At 38.0% G+C, this 16,296-nt stretch overlaps 1 protein-coding gene across 1 annotated transcript in view; it reads right to left on the bottom strand.

The window, feature by feature from the left end:
• Nucleotides 1–15,307, bottom strand: part of scfd2 (sec1 family domain containing 2) — a 133,198-nt gene extending 117,891 nt beyond the window's left edge. Inside the window, exons 1-2 of the mRNA XM_053488965.1 lie at nt 14,335–15,307; nt 11,542–11,710 (exon numbers count right to left, since the gene is read on the bottom strand). Coding sequence (XP_053344940.1) covers nt 11,542–11,710; nt 14,335–15,157 — 992 coding nt within the window. The 5' untranslated portion in view covers nt 15,158–15,307. The remainder of the gene's footprint in view (nt 1–11,541; nt 11,711–14,334) is intronic.
• Nucleotides 15,308–16,296: the final 989 nt, after the last annotated feature.

Here is a 16,296-nt window from a genome sequence, read left to right as displayed (position 1 = left end):
GTTTGATTTGGTAAAAAAAGGTGAACAGGTTTCAAGCAGGGGCAGTACAATATCCTACAGCTAAATAAATTTCCCCAAAAATATGAGAAAGAAAAAGATATGTTGAAATATCTATTTCTGCTTACCAGAAGTGCCATTGACAAGTCATCCAAGAAGTCATAAAAGACTCCAAATGAACATTTGAAGGAACTGCAGGCCTTAATCACATGAAAATTGCGTGGGTAGTGTGGTGGTGTGGGGATGATTTACAATCATACATGGTGGGGGTAGAGCAACGGTGTAAGCGTGCTTTGCAGGAAGAAAAGAAGATCAAGTCCAGCTCCAAATAGTTCAAAAGAATACAAGTGAAGATGGCCAAGTCTTGACCTAAACCCCACTGAGATGCTATGGCAGGACGTTTAAAGGACAGTCCATGCTAGAAAGCCCTGTAATGTGGTTGAATTAAAGCAACTCCGTGAAAGGAAAGGGACAAATTCCTCCACTTTGATATAAATTACCAGCTGTCCAGGTATCTGGAGTGTTCGATTTTTGCTGAAGGTGGCATTATTTCATTTTAGTAGGGAAACCATCTACATACACACACCCCTAGCGTACATGCCAGACCAAACCCATTTCCACACATCTGTCTTTACTTCTCAGACTCATTTCACAACCTTATGAAAACCCATGAGAAAGGATCTCTTCAAAACAAACCATCTAAAACGCCAACCCACAGCAGTTACTATTACAAAGACAGACACACACAATGGCATGTCTGACACAACCACACATGAAAATACAGAGAAAACCTCTACTGTACAAACTAAACAAGTAGCACTGCCCTCACACTGGTAGTAAAAATGCCAGGCCTACAGTAGACCAGGTCAGGAAGAACAATTCTCCATTCAGCAGTCTGACGTGTGTGAGGTCTCACAGTGCAAGTCAAACCCAGTGACCACCCATAACACAACCCCAACACACACACACACACACACACACACACACTTTTACATAAAGTCCCAGCCGCTTGCCTGAAATGTACAGCCAGTGAAATGTACAGGCACTCCAGTATTATAAAGGTAAATAACCTGCAATCAGGAGAGCTGAATTAGCCAGACCTACTATTAAAAGCCAAAAATAAAATCCCTTCAGAAATAGTATATAGCCTTTTTTTATTATGTATGCCTAGAAAAACTCAAAAGTATCATTCTCAAAAGAAATAATTAAATGTATGTAACAGAAGAACAGAATATGGGTGAGGCCCACCAGTAACAATAATAATACCACCGTTGTGCGCATAAGCATAGTCGATGTGCTTGAATATTGGAGTTCATCAAGTTTGGCTTGTGCATGAAAACGTATTTATATAAAAGAAACGTTGAGCCAATGCATTGATAAAAGATTTGGCTCATGTAGCTTTATGGATAGGCGAACATGGCTTTTGCAATTGCAACATAGTTGAAAATGCTATGTTGAGAGTGAAGAGTGCATCATCAATCGATTTTGTTTGTCTAGTAAAGTTTAAATTGCTTTCCAGTCAAAAAATCTTTAAGCCATGAGCGCATTTTAAAAGGAAATTAGACAGACAGCAGCAGGCTAAATTTTGGACACACCTTCTAATTAAATCCTTTTTTTGTTTAGTGATTTATTTTTGTACATTCTAGAACAATACTGGATTTCTTTAAAACTACGAAATAAACACTTACGGTATTATGTAATTAACAGCATTACATAAGTAACAAAAACAACAACAACAACAACAACAGTCAGTTGTTATTTTAAGACATGAAGGTCAGCTGTTCTGGAATATTTCTTGCAGGAACATTATTTTTGAGTGCATTGCAAAACAAATCAAGCACCATGATGAAACTGGCTCTCATGAAGACCGTCCAAGGAAAGTAATACCAAAAAACTCCCGCTGACTTCCGCAGAACAGAAAATCATTCGCCAGTAAACAGCACCTCAGACTAGAGGTCTTCTGAAGGCTTTACAGAGCAGAAGTAGCAGACGCACCTCGACATCAACTGTTCAAAGGGTATAATTGTATATTTTGGACGCCTTCAGCATTGTTTTCTTTTCAACAAACAAATGATCTTTTGGTCACTTCTTGTCCTCAAGGAGAATTTATTTACCATATATGGTGATTTAGGGGCCTTTATTTATGCAAATTAGTTTAACTAAGCAAATCAGTTTATATATGATCAATCCTAATATGTGGGATTCATCAGTGTTCACGTGTACAACTGCACACCAACTAGAGCTGTGTGGTTTAACAGATTATTGTTTTTTGTTTGTGGATTCAATAAACTGAATTGATGGATCAGCTTTAGATCCAGAATCGATTCATAGCTTGGAAACAAACAATTATAACTTGACAAACACTTACAGAGCATTACTTTAAAACCCATAAGATTTATAGCTGCTTGAGAAACTGAGATAAACATCAGTTTATCAATCGATTTTCAATTAAGAATTGATTTACATGTTTAAATCACTTAACTTATATAACCCTCCTGTTGTGTTCCGGTCAAATCTGAACAATTTACAAGTTCCCTCTCGAAAAAAGTGCAGTAAATTTCATCCCGAAACGAATCTGCATCTGACTTATGGGATGCGAACACGGGTCGGGCAAATCTCATGTGATTCGCTTTAATGACAAGAAATGAAAGCAGGGCTACTTTAAAATTGTAAATATATTTCTACAGTGTATGGGTCAAGTATTATAGTTGTAATATAGTTTTTTCTGTGTACATTTTGGCTTTTGTTTTCAATAAATAATCATACCGGTCAGTTTTGCACAAAAGTTTGTGCTAAAAAAAGTGACTTTGGCAAACAGTTAAACAGTAAAATATTCTGTGATAAATAGTACAACAGATTCTATCTTAGTATTTGTTATAGTCAAAATAATAATGTATATATAATGTTTTTTTTCCCATTGAAAAATGAATGGTATGTGCTCAGGTAACATACACAGCAAATATAAGGTCAAAACCTCTGTAATGTTCACAAGAGCTGAAGATGATAAAAAGATCTAATACAACACTAGGTGATAATGTATTAGGCATTATTGTGGATTTATAATGAAATAAAATGATCCCAGTCAGGACGGTTAAACTGGCAAAGGTTAATTGGTCTAAAAATGGAAAATTCTCTAAAAAAAAAAAAAAAAAAGATACAGTACAGACACCAACCAGGTTTAAACAATTACCACAAGCACTTCAATGTTTATTGGATACTTTAGTAGATTTTAACACTTCAAAACTAGGAAAAAATAAAGATTCTTGATTCAATACTTAAAACAAATGCCCCAAAATAAAATAAAATCCTCTACAAGACTGTACAGAAGACTACTCATCACCTTTTAAACTTCAAATCTAATGTTGGACTGTTTTGTTTGGGAGCATCACATGAGGCAGCTGTGTGCTCTGGATGTTTCCTTTCTCCTTGATTTCTTTGAGTGTATTACCCTGACACACCGTTCATGACAGTAAACACTGACTGAAGTCAGGCTGCCAGGCTGAAGGACAGAGGGTCAAAGGAGTCAAGGAGGTATCAATTAAAGTACTGAGAAGAAACCAAAGGAAACATGGGGGTATGTTTGCTGCACCGAGTGGCCTGGTTCTCCTCTACGAGCTTAAAGAGCTCCACCGCACCCTGAGCTTAAAGAGGACGAGAAAGAGCCGAGCCACCCAGAGAGATTTTGCCCACACAAACCACATGAGAGGGAACAGGAGGAGAGGAACAGATGACGAGACCCGCCTGAGCGTAGAGAACACGACAGGAGCTAGACATTCACCACGCGCTGCCTCGCCAGGCGAGCACTCTAAGAGCTTGTCTGGAAGAGAGTAAGCGAGTCTGTGTGGAGGTTCAGCGCAGGAACGAAGGGCAGCGAATTTACAACATTTCAGGATGTTGGCTTTCTCTGCACTGCACAGCAATGCTCTAGTAAACATGTATCACTTTTTTTATCATATGAAGCCTTATGCTTTCATAATTTCATTATTACAGCTGCATTTGTTGTTACACACAGCTGTAAACACACCTTTCTGACGTGCAATCAGACCAGGTAGCAATCAGACCAGGTTTTAGTTCAGAGCCAGGTCAGAGCCATATAACAAGCTTCGGTGATGTTTATAAAGAGATCACATTTACACATTTTGTTAGTTACCACAGCAAAGAATCTTATTTAAAATGTAAGAATAGACTTTGCTCTATTTGCTAGTCTAGCTCACATACAAACAAGCAAACAGTCAGCGGCAGGAAGCTCCTTAGCGTAAGCTTTGCACTTGGGTTGTTTTGCCACAGCAAAAGCCTAAAAAAATAAAATAAAATCAGAATTGGTAAAAATGGAACTGTTGGAATTTACACGACAGAAACCGAGGAAACAGTGACTGGCAGACTGAGAAAACAAATTAGTTTGAACGCTGTGCTTGGTTGCTTGTTGACTAACTTGCGAAATAGTCCAAACATACAAACAAGAAACCAACATGAAAAAAAATTTTTTTGAAGCTCTATTAGACCATAAATAAGAAGAACGAGGACGACTTATAACCTCACATAACCCTCAGGTTTTTTTCAAGCAGTTTGGGGTCGTAGTAGGTAGAAAAGCTATTTCAAATGACTTTAAGTATCAGAAAAACTAAAGAACACTGTTATGCGCTAAAATGCCTCCCCCCCCCACATAATCTTGATCAAATATTATATTAGAACATACTGTAAATTCATAGGTTTATGATTTACAAAGTTAAAATTTCACCAAATGAATTTGATTATAAAATAAGCATTATAGAAAAAAGACATGTTGTATAGAGAAAAAATATAAATGATATATTTTTTTCATATACATGTATATTTTTATATTGCTTATTTTATAATTAAAATCGTTTCATGTAATTTTTCATCATAAACAATATTTATTTAGTGTAAACATTTTTGTATTACATGACAAACATAATAAAAAATAAATGTGCTACAAAATAAACGTAATTTTCTATTAATTAACTTTGTATTAATTTGTTACGTGCCTAGGGTTAATTATAATATTAATGATATCTTTCATAATAATAATAAAATAATATATATTACATAATAAAATGAATTTAAAATTGTGGTTGCTTGTTGACTAACTTGCGAAATAGCCCAAACATACAAACGAGAAACTAACATGAAAAATAAAAAAATTGAAGCTCTATTAGACCATGAATAAGAACAACAAAGACGACTTATAACCTTGCATAACCCTCAGGTTTTTTTCAAGCAGTTTGGGGTCGTAGTAGGTAGGGCTGTGTGAGTAAATCGATTACGCAATTTAATTAATTTTCTGTTTCGCTAATCAGTTTTCAATCTAGAATTATTTCACACTTTTTGAACCATGAGGGGTGTTCAAGTCAAACTGGGACCTGTGACAAATTTTTTGGTAAATAAAGGTGTAAAAACTGTCATTTTTTTGGTGAATGAAGGCGTACAGAAGACTTCAAGCACAGTACAGTAATAAGACGCTTACCTGCAGTAAAATATTTAAATGGTTTCAGACCATGTAGCTCTTAGTGTAAGAAATCTTTTTACCTTGATGGTATCCAAAAAAAACACTGGGGTAACTGCTTTAGTTTGGTACTAGATTATATAGAAAAATAAATAACCATGTTTTGTTATTCTGCACAAAAAAAAAGTCCTGGTTTGACTTAAACACCCATTAAATTTTGGAAAAAATAAATACATTTTTAAAAAAAAACTCTTTTCACCTTGCTGCATCTGTCAAGCATGTGTCCATTCTTACTGACGATCAATTTCATTTTTTAAATAGAAAAATTCACATTTTATTGTATTTACATTTTACAGTATCTATCTTCAAAAGCATAAACTGACACTTGCTTGATGCTAAAAGTCTGAACGGCTCACACAAGCACTGAACATACAGTGTTTAGATTTGATGTATTTGACTGTGTTGGAGCACTGTGAGACTGTTGCTGGTCCCCCGCACTGCCAGCTCTGTGCCATCTGGGCCACACTCAGCTTCTGTTTATTGCCCCTGATCTCTGGCGGTGTGGTTTTGCATAATGCTGTGGTGCTCCTGTAATACAGTAATGACCTGTCGTGATCATTAGCGGGGATGTGGTGCTGATATATGACATGTGGAGTTTGGTCTGTGTGTGTGTGTGTGTGTGTGTGTGTGTGTGTGTGTGTGTGTGTGTGTGTTGTTTTAAATCCCATGACTGGTAATAATTTTGCCCATGACGTCACGGTGCAAAAGTCTCGGTGGGAGATTTAATCAGGTTTATCAATCCTGCAACCAAGCATTCTTGCTGATTAGCACCACAATCATATAAAGCTTGTAACCTCTCTAGGAAAGACAAAAAAAGAACAACCTGAAGATGCACTGACTGCAATTTTCCTGATTAATACAGATTTCAGATTTTTTTTTTCAAAGTCTGACCTGCCTTTACTGAATTTATTATTATTTTTTATTTAGCAAGGTTGTTGCTAACAAAAAAACAAACATCCATTTTGTCTTTAGCTTAAACTAAGCCAAAATGCTAAGGTACAGTAGCTACTGTAAAAGCTACTGTAACATTAATTTATATGCCGGCTTTACTTTGAACTCATTCATACCCTACATGTCGTCCCATGACTAAAAATGTCCTGTAAGACAAAAAGTCTCTAGAACAGACCTATGGCAAAAAGTAAATGTGTGTGTGTGTTAGCGCTGTAGCTATCAAATATTATAGTAATCAAGTGTTCTACCAAAAATTGTATTGATTAATCGAGTAATCGGATAAAACGTAATTTTGCTTAATTAAACAGCAATGTAAAATATATAAGGGAAACAAAGATTAATTGGTTTTCTTTTTAGAAAAATCTTCTTTTATTTTTTTAAATGCATGCAGCATTTTATCAAAAAAAAAATTTTTGTCATTATTCACAATACAAGGAACAGCCTAAAGTTGACTGAGATGAATAAAGTGCATTACAGAGCCATACATTCTTATTTGAAAGCCTTTTCTCAGATACAAAAACTAAAAAAGCTATTTCAAATGACTTTAAGTATCAGAAAAACTAAAGAACACTGTTATGCGCTAAAATGCCCCCCCCCCCCCCCCACATAATCTCGATCAAATATTATATTGGAACATACTGTAAATTCATAGGTTTATGATTTACAAATTTCAAATTTTACTAAACGAATTTGATTATAAAATACGCATTATAAAAAAAGACATGTATATATATATGTATATGTATATATAAATTATATATTTTTTTCATATACAACATGTATATTTTTATATTGCTTCTTTTATAATTAAAATCACTTTATGTAATTTTTCATCATAAACAATATTTATTTAGCGATACGATTTCGATACGATTTCAATTATTCGCACAGCCCTAGTACAGTTGTCACTCAAATTGACCACGCCCCCAATAGTAAAAAAACATTTATGGTTTAATATAATTGTACCTGATGAATTTAATAAAAATTAACCCCTGTAAAGTTGTCATGAATGGAAAACCCCAGTTAATGAGATCGAAAGCATTTTCCTTTACCAGGCTGTAAACATTTATTTCTGGTGTAAGGTTGAACATTTTAACAAGTGGGATTGACTCACTTTTGAGACCCGTTCCTAGTGGTCTTTCAAGGAACTGCTTATTTTGGCACCTCATTTTTATAGAACTAGAGGTTGCCTTTTGGAATTAACTTAAACGCCAAACATTAATTGTGTATCTCGGCAGGGCAAGAGACTAATCTGACAGTAGACACTCCAGTATCACTAACCTTATCTGCCACATCCTGAGTCTTGAAGACTAATTGTGCTTGAATATCTTATAAAAGTAGAAATAGAGAGAAAAAAGAAAATTAACCAATTCTGTCCAATCCCTGGAGTGACAGCAGATCCAAGAGACTAAATAGCAAACTGCTTTCCTCAGTAATGCTTTTAACTTTAGGCTATGCTTAAAGGCCCTGGAATTGTCCATTAAGTCAGCCCTTATAATGCACAAATACTGTACTAATACATGATACTAGAGTTTATCTGGGAGCAGGTTCAATCACAGAGTACAAAGCGTCTGATCTCTAGTCTGTTTTTACAGCCCTGTCAAAAGTTTTTAAGCATGAACGACAAAAAAACTGAACTCGCTTAAACACTGTTTTTACAATGACACAACTAGTTAACGTGGCCAAAGCAAAGCGGAGTTCAAATGCAGTGCAATGAGGTCACTGCATTAGAGAGAGAGGGCGAAAGAAAGGGAGAAGGAGAGAAAGCGAGAATAAATGTCAACTTTTTCACTTTACAGTGATGACTTGTTTTTATAAAACATCTCCATTGTTTTATCATAGAGAAATGCATAATCATCTAAGAAAACCAAAACCTGGGGTCGGTTGTTCCCACATCCCGCCACACAGAGGGTGACATCAGCCAGACAACATTGCTGGTATTATTCGAACACAAACAGGTAAACTTATGATTCACTATACTTGTGTTACTTGACCTCAGTGCAGCTTTTGACTTTATTTATCATAGTATTCTCCTTCACAGATTAGAAAATGTAGTGGGAATTAAGGAAATGGCCCTCTTGTGGCTCAGACCCTACTTGACTGATCGTTATCAGTTTGTAGATTTAAATGGTGACCATTGTGCATGTTCCAAAGTGGAGTTTGGTGTTCCACAGGGTTCAGTTTTAGGCCCACTGCTTTTTTTTCTCTTTACAATGTCCTCTGGGCAACATAATTCGTAAGCATGGTATTAGTTTTCATTGTTATGCTGATGACACACAGTTTTACGTCTCAGCAAAACCAGATAAGAAAAAACTGCTTACTAAAGTTGAGCAATGCGTGCAGGGCATAAGAGATTGGATGTTAATGCTCCTGTTACAGGAGCAACAGTGAAAGACCTTAGTTTGATTATAGATCCCAGCCTTTTATTTGAAGCACATGTAGATAATATTACCAGGATAGCATTCTTTCACTTCAGATATATTGCCAATATAAAAATTATATTGTCACTAAACGATGCAGGAAAACTAGTTCATGCTTTTATCACCTCTAGGATGGACTTTTCTAACGCCTTACTGTCTGGTTGTTAAACTAGGTGTATAAACAAGCTTCAGTTTGTCCAGAATGAATTAGTCCTCACTAGAACCAGAAGATACGAGCACATCATCTTTTATCTCATCTTATCCACACTATATTTTGCGTATTATGTATTTTTTAAATTTTGCATCGATTTTAAAACACTACTATTGACAAATAAAGTATTAAATGTATCTAAGTGAACTGCTTGTGTCTTACAACCTGCCACGTGTCTTACAATCCGATTGGTCGCTTTTCATCTCAGGGAGCCCTCATGTCTGCGTTTCCTTCTGGCTCTTCCTTTTAGTTATGCTGTCATAATTAGTCCTTCCGGAGTCCCTGCTTGCACTCTGCACTTAATACACATTCACATTATACATTGTTTGACTATGACCATACCTAACTGCCATCTCTCCTTCTCTTCTGCTCTCTCCTCTTTTCTCTCTTCTCCTCTCTCTCTCTCCCTCTACCTGTCTCTCTGTCGATCTATACATGTCGGTCCTGAGCTGCCAGTGATCCATGAAGATGGTCCTGTCCTCAGCTGATGCAGACAACTGTTCTCTGAGGACTTGTGATTTCAGTTGCTCGATAGTTCTGGACTGGAGTTTCCTAGTCTACCGGAGCCTGCAGTAAAGAACTGGACTCAATTTTAACTTAAACACATCTCCTGTTATACTGAACTTCCAGTCTCACACAGTATGATGCAGGTCAATCCCTGGTATCCATTTTACCCAAATGAGGATGGGTTCCCTGTTGAGTCTGGTTCCTCTCAAGGTTTCTTTCTATTACCATCTCAGGGAGTTTCTCCTTGCCACTGTCGCTGTCATCCTAGGCTTGCTCATCAGAGACAATCTTATTATTTTGATTCATATACGTTCACATCTCATACAAACTTAAATAATTCTTTTGATAGTGTAAAGCTGCTTTGTAACAATGTCAATTGTTAAAAGCATTATACAAATAAATAAAATCGAAATAAATAAATAGAATCAAAAAGGGGGAATAGCGGGGTCGCATTTAAAATAGATGTTTTTTTTTTTTGGTTTTGCGGATCTGAACATGAGAGTGCATATCCGCCAAAACTCACATGGGAAACTCCCATACCCCGTCCAAGCTTCAAATGCAGTTATTTTCTTTTTTCACGAGTGATATTCATATTAAAAACTATCTGAACCGTTGCAATGTGCGATGTGGTCACTCGTGCATGGCAAAAGCACATATAGGGTCTTATTTACTGCACCATAATTTGATGTAAAAAAAGGGAAAATGTGTCATTAGGAATCATTTCATGAGACTTTTCAATTATAAGGTTCAAAAAGAAAAGGTATTTTGGGTTCGAGCTGAGGTTTGTTTTCATGCCTGGAAAGCTAACCTTAAAGGGATAGTTCAGTTTTTTTTTTTGTTAAGTCTGCCTTAAATCAAAAGTGAGGTGCATATTGGATGTTATAAATGTTCCTGCTCTGCACACTAAATGTGAAGTTTGTTACCTAAAAAATGAGTACAATGTAAGGAGATAAAGCCAAATTCGACGACCCAGTTCCATGCAAAAGTTGACATTTAGGCCTTTGGCAGACACTCTTATCCAGAGTGACTTACAAAAAGTGCTTTGAAGTTTCCGTCATTGGATAAATACTTACACTGGGTTACTAAGTAAGTGCCATCAGTCAAAAACAGTTGGGAAGGGGATTTTTTAATATATACAGTATATATAAATGGGTGGGTGGGTGGGATTGGGGGGTTAGCCCAAGTACTGAAGAAACAAATACGTCTTGAGTCGTCGTTTAAAGATTCAAAGTTCAAAGACTCAGCAGTACAGACATCTAGTGGAAGTTTATTCCACCACCTAGGTGCCAGAACAGAAAAGAGTCTGGATGAATGTCTTCCTTCATCCCTGAGAGATGATAGGACCAGACGAGCAGTGCTGGAGGGAACATGGTGCGGTGAGGGATGTGATTAGAGCTGAGAGGTAAGCCAAGCCCCCATGTACTCCAGGGACGGTGTAACCTGGCTGACGCTGTGCTCTGACCCCAGCTTCCTAACTGGGATCCAATAAAAATAATTTCACTGTGCTGTAAGGTGCTGTAAGACAACGTCTTGTCTTGAGTCATTGTTTAAAGATTGTCTGTTGGTGTGCAGACCAGGAAAATTTATAAAGACCAAAATCTTCAATAAGATACTTATATGACCCTCAATTTTAATACATAACGACTTTTTAAAAATCTGAACTATCCCTTTAAATATAGAAAAGGTGAGGAAAAACTAAAAGAGCAAAAACACAGTGCTTTGAATTCATTGCAACAGATTACTGAAGGTTTTAAAGCTATCTCTAGAGAAGGATTTAATTACATTTCCTAACAGTGTATTATTAAGAACCTCAGACTAACCCTCGGACACTAAGAGTTCACATTGTAAAGTGACTCTATACTCAGTGTCAGTGTAAATGTATTCAGTGTCATCTCAGTGTTCATGTTCTGAGTCAGTGTGGGTGTCCTTACTGAGTCTGTCCCAGACAGCCAGGTGCCAGGACCCCCTGTGCCTCGGGCGTGCACTGAAGACTCGTCAGCTCCAGCATGTCTACTTGTACATCAGTCACATGCCCCAACAACGAAGGTAAAACAGACAATATCTTCTCCACCAGGTTGTCGCCGTGATGTCCGACAGCTCCTGTGAGAAAAAGGGAGTTACTATCAGAAAGGTTACAATTAGTCACTTTCCAAACGATTGAGCATGAATGACCTCATCAATTAATTATCAATATGATTATAAAACTCTATAAGACATTGGTGCTGTAGGACAAGCCTGACCACTTTGACCCCTGGATTCTAGTGGACAGATAGCACTAATGACGTGTCTAAAAAACGATCTACTACTTTCATATCGGATTCGATCCATGTCTGAGTACACTCTATCCTTCTTAAAACCTCCTTTTATAACAGTGCTCTCACTGATCAAAACAAACCATACTTTGAAGTCAAGTGGTCTCGGAAACAATCCTAGGGCCCTATTATGAAAAGGCCCTTTTGGAGTTGTGAGGTGGCAACACTGCCCCCTGCACCACCATGCTGCCCTGAATACTGACATAAAGAACAGAAGTGGCATCATACTGTCACAGAAACATTGCATCACTACCCTAATCCATCCATGATACGAGTTTGGTGTTCAACAATGTACAATATCCACAATATGATCGATTACAGAAGCATGTTCATAAATAAAAGGACAGAAAGAATATATATGAAAAAGAGTAAAAGATAAAATTTTATTCCCAAAAGTATGTGGACACCTGACCCTCATATACACACATGGTTCTTTTCCACGTTTCTGCTGCAAACACGTCACTATATGGTGGAACATTACAATTTCAAACTCATTATAACAGCAAAGGCAGTGCTCCAGATAAATATAAATCGTAAGGCGCCAAAATGAACCCTTTTCGTGTCTGGGTTGTTGATGTAGAGGATGCAGGGTTTGGATAGGCAGGGAGTGAGGTAAAGTACGACTAGTAGCTCCCTGTGAAGTGGACTGCACAGGGGATTCAGCCATCTTAGGTAAGATTCCAAACTAAAAGGCGTGAAAGCACTCTGTTTAAAGGGAAGGAGTAAAGGGAAAAAATTAACCAACATTGTTTCAACATTGGTTTATCATGGACGAGCAAAATTACCCATCAGTCACTGCACCTTGCTGTAGCACAAAATGACTAACAAATTATTGTTATCAAGGATGATGTAACATTTGTATTACTTAATATGATAATAATTATAATAATGTGTAAGAAATCTACATATATAAATCAATAATTAGTTAAAATTGCACAGGCTATTAATCTGCATAATACTAATCTTTTTAGGAATTATATGATGCACCTTGTATTTTTTTTTCTAATGCACCTTTTTTTGTTTTGATATATTATGTACTGAATATTTAATAAAATTTCCACAGTAGCAGCAACAGTTTACCCTGATAAACCTCAGACATCTGTTGCTGGAAATTTCACACTACGAAAAAAAAGTATTAATTATACTGTACATTACATAACAGTTAGCTCCGGCCGAGCAATCTGATAGGACGAGAGGCACGCCATGAGTGCTGATAATGAACAGCAACATCACTAAAACGTTTAACTATATGCATCAAACGGCACCGCAGGTGTTTTACAATCATTAAATACGCTAACTGTAGGAAGCAGCCTGGGTAAGTGTAGATCTGCAGTATTTGGTTAAGATGGACGACTAAAGAAATTAATATTATACCAATAGCCTATGCAACATTAATTAATTACTGATTATGATATATTTAGATTACTTACAAATTATGATTAAGTAATATTATGATTATGTCATCCTTGATGGTAAGGGAGAAAGGCAGGAGTGATGTCTGGACTAGTGATGTCACATAGTGTTCTGAATGGAGGAATTTTATTTAGGGGAGGTCCATTAACCAGCATCCTCACAGGACAGGGCGGAGAGTAGGGTGAACTGTTTAGAGTAAATTACACTGTGAAACAGAATGCAGCACCTGACTAACATTAACCATCTGTGGCCAGTCAGCTAGCTAGCTAAGGTACGTCACACTGAGTGACGAAAAAATGCTCCAAAATGAACTGCTAAATTAGTCTCTTCCGTGGTTTTGCAGCCTGTGCGTAATGTACTGTAATGTACAAGTGCATTACCAGTCAAAATTTGTACACATCTTCGAATTCTGGGGTCTTTCCGGATTTTTATTTCTTTCTACATTGTAAAACAAAGCTGAAGGCATCTAAAATATGCAACAATTTCCTTTGAACAGTTTATATTGAGATGCGTCTGCTACTTTTGGGGTTTGCCAATGCACTCGACAATACACAGTTCTTGCAGTGTTGCTTAATGCCGTAAGTGTTATTTAATAGTTTTTTTTTAAACCAGTATTGTTCTATAATGTAGAAAATAAATCCGAAATTGTGTCAAACTTTTGACTGGTACTGTATATTCACTGTGCTGTGATGAAGAGCTCTCATTGTTAAGCGCAGCTCTACTCTACTCTCACGCATGCTCCTGTACTCTCAGACTGGCCAGGCAGACGCAAGAGAGAAAAAACATCCTTTTTGCTTTTTGGTGTGGTGATAGAACTGGTCACGAAACAAGAAATTAGGCAAACTGGTGAGCATTTCAGTCACCATCTCAACCACTGAAAAGGGAATAAATCTGGAATTGGATGTTCAGGAAGCACGTCAGGGTCAGGTGCCGACAAAGCTTTCGCCCATGAAGTGATTATAGTTAGTGCTTGCTATGACTGAGACTGTGTCACTCAACCTGTCAGATCAAGAGTTCTGTCGACGAACACCAGCGAGGCTTTATGTGCGGAGACAGCCTTCCTCCGGTTTTTAGCCTGCGGATGGTTGGCCAGCTCGGAGGCTATCAGGCGACTCATGGGGCCCACGGTGAAGCTCTCCTCCCGTGTGTTTGACACCTCGAAGAGTGCGTTCAGAGCCGAGACCAGCGTTCTGATCTTAAGCTGCAGCTCGTTGGGGAGAGAATTCACGTCCAGGTCGGCGAGACTCGGGAACCGGCGCTTCTCCGGGCGCTTGAGGTTGATGGAGGCGAGATCCGAGTCTAGGAGAGGGAAGAGATCAGCAAAGCCGGGTGCGATCAGGAGCTGAGAGGTCACCCTGGCGAGGAGCACCGGGGCATAAATGACTTCGGCTGTGTACTCAGCATCACCCATCCAGCCGCTCAGCTTCTCCTGGAAGCGTCTGAACACCACAGTGACGTCATTCTCAGGGGCGGAGCCTCCTCCATCAGCCAGCAGGTGCACAGAGTGGGGCACCGCCGTACACACCACGCAGTACCGGAAGTGGCTGAGAGACACCACGTCCTTAATGATATCCGCCGTCCTGCCTTTCAGCAGCGTGCTCACCACAAACACGGCTTTCGGCTCGTTTTCCGCTCCAGCCTCGAAGCTGGAGAAGCGCTTGACGTTGCGTGCGCCAGCCTCGAGCAGGAGAGCCGCCCCTCCGCTCCAGTGCAGGCTCTCCGCGCACGCGTCGTCCAGAAACACCAGCGCTCTCTTCACCTTCGCCAGCACCTTCTCCCACATCTGTCCGGGAAAAGCCGCGAAAACATCCGGAGACAACATCGCTGCCGGGATCCAGAAATAATGAGTGCAGTGTAATAATAATGATGATAATAATAAATGCTGTCGGTTACACGTTCACGCAGAAAGTTTCATACCAAAACAAATCGCGCGAGTCTCGTAAAGGTGACGTGGCACCACGCTGGCGCATGAATTCTACGTCATACCTGGGAGGTTTCCATATGATGATTCAGCATTATTTATTGACATATTTTCAGTTGAATTTGCTTTATACTGTACTATAGATATTTTATATATTGTACTGATATTTTATTATTGTTCTGTTAATTGTGGATAGTTATTTGTATAATTCACCAAATGTTTGCACCTGAATTTTATACTTTTGTTCTTACAATTAAAAAAATATTTTTGTTATATTAAAAACAACGTTTTTTTCCTTTGGAAATTTTTACATTAAAAAGTTATTGTTGGAATAATTTTATATAGGCTATAAAGGAGTAATTTCTACTCTCTTGCTCTCTTCCTCATAGATCTGATATTAACGTGTTAAATCTTTCCTGCTGCTATCTTCCTGTCTCCTATTGGATCTGCTCTTTAAGGTGTGAACGCTCCCACGCTCACCTTCCCATTCTCTCTCTCTGTCTCTCTCCCCCCCTCTCTCTCTCTCTCCCCTCTGTCTCCTTCCCCCTCTCCCCCTAACTCGAGCCAACATCTTGTGATCTGTCTCTGGACGAACACCTCTCTATCTTCCTCTCCTCTGATTCTTCAGGATCTCACCAGGACATTTACAATGGTTCATGTTCTTTGTAGTAACATATGTCTATGGTACAGGCGTTTGGTCAAACATATATAAACCCCATCTTTTGCTGTTAATAAACAGAGACCTTTCTGATAGACAACGTGTGTGTGTGTTTGACTGAGTCTCTTCTGGCCAGAAAAGCTTACCGAAGCACAGTGGACAGACCGAGCAACTCGCCTCTCCTACCACGTAACTTTAGAAAAACTTTACAGTTATGATATTAATAATAATAATAATAATAGTAATAATGTTAAAGAGTTTGTAGATATAGTCAAAAGGTTAAAGCTAAAAATAAGCTGATCAGCTTTACTGTAATCATTTCTTTACTGTATTTTTTTTTTTCAGGTTAAAGCCCACGTACATGTCTGTCTGTCTTTATGTA

This window comes from Clarias gariepinus, chromosome 27, assembly GCF_024256425.1.
Source record: "Clarias gariepinus isolate MV-2021 ecotype Netherlands chromosome 27, CGAR_prim_01v2, whole genome shotgun sequence".
Classification (NCBI taxonomy): Eukaryota; Metazoa; Chordata; class Actinopteri; order Siluriformes; family Clariidae; genus Clarias; species Clarias gariepinus.
Note: the sequence above shows the minus strand (reverse complement) of the source record. Positions and strands in the feature narration are given on the sequence as shown.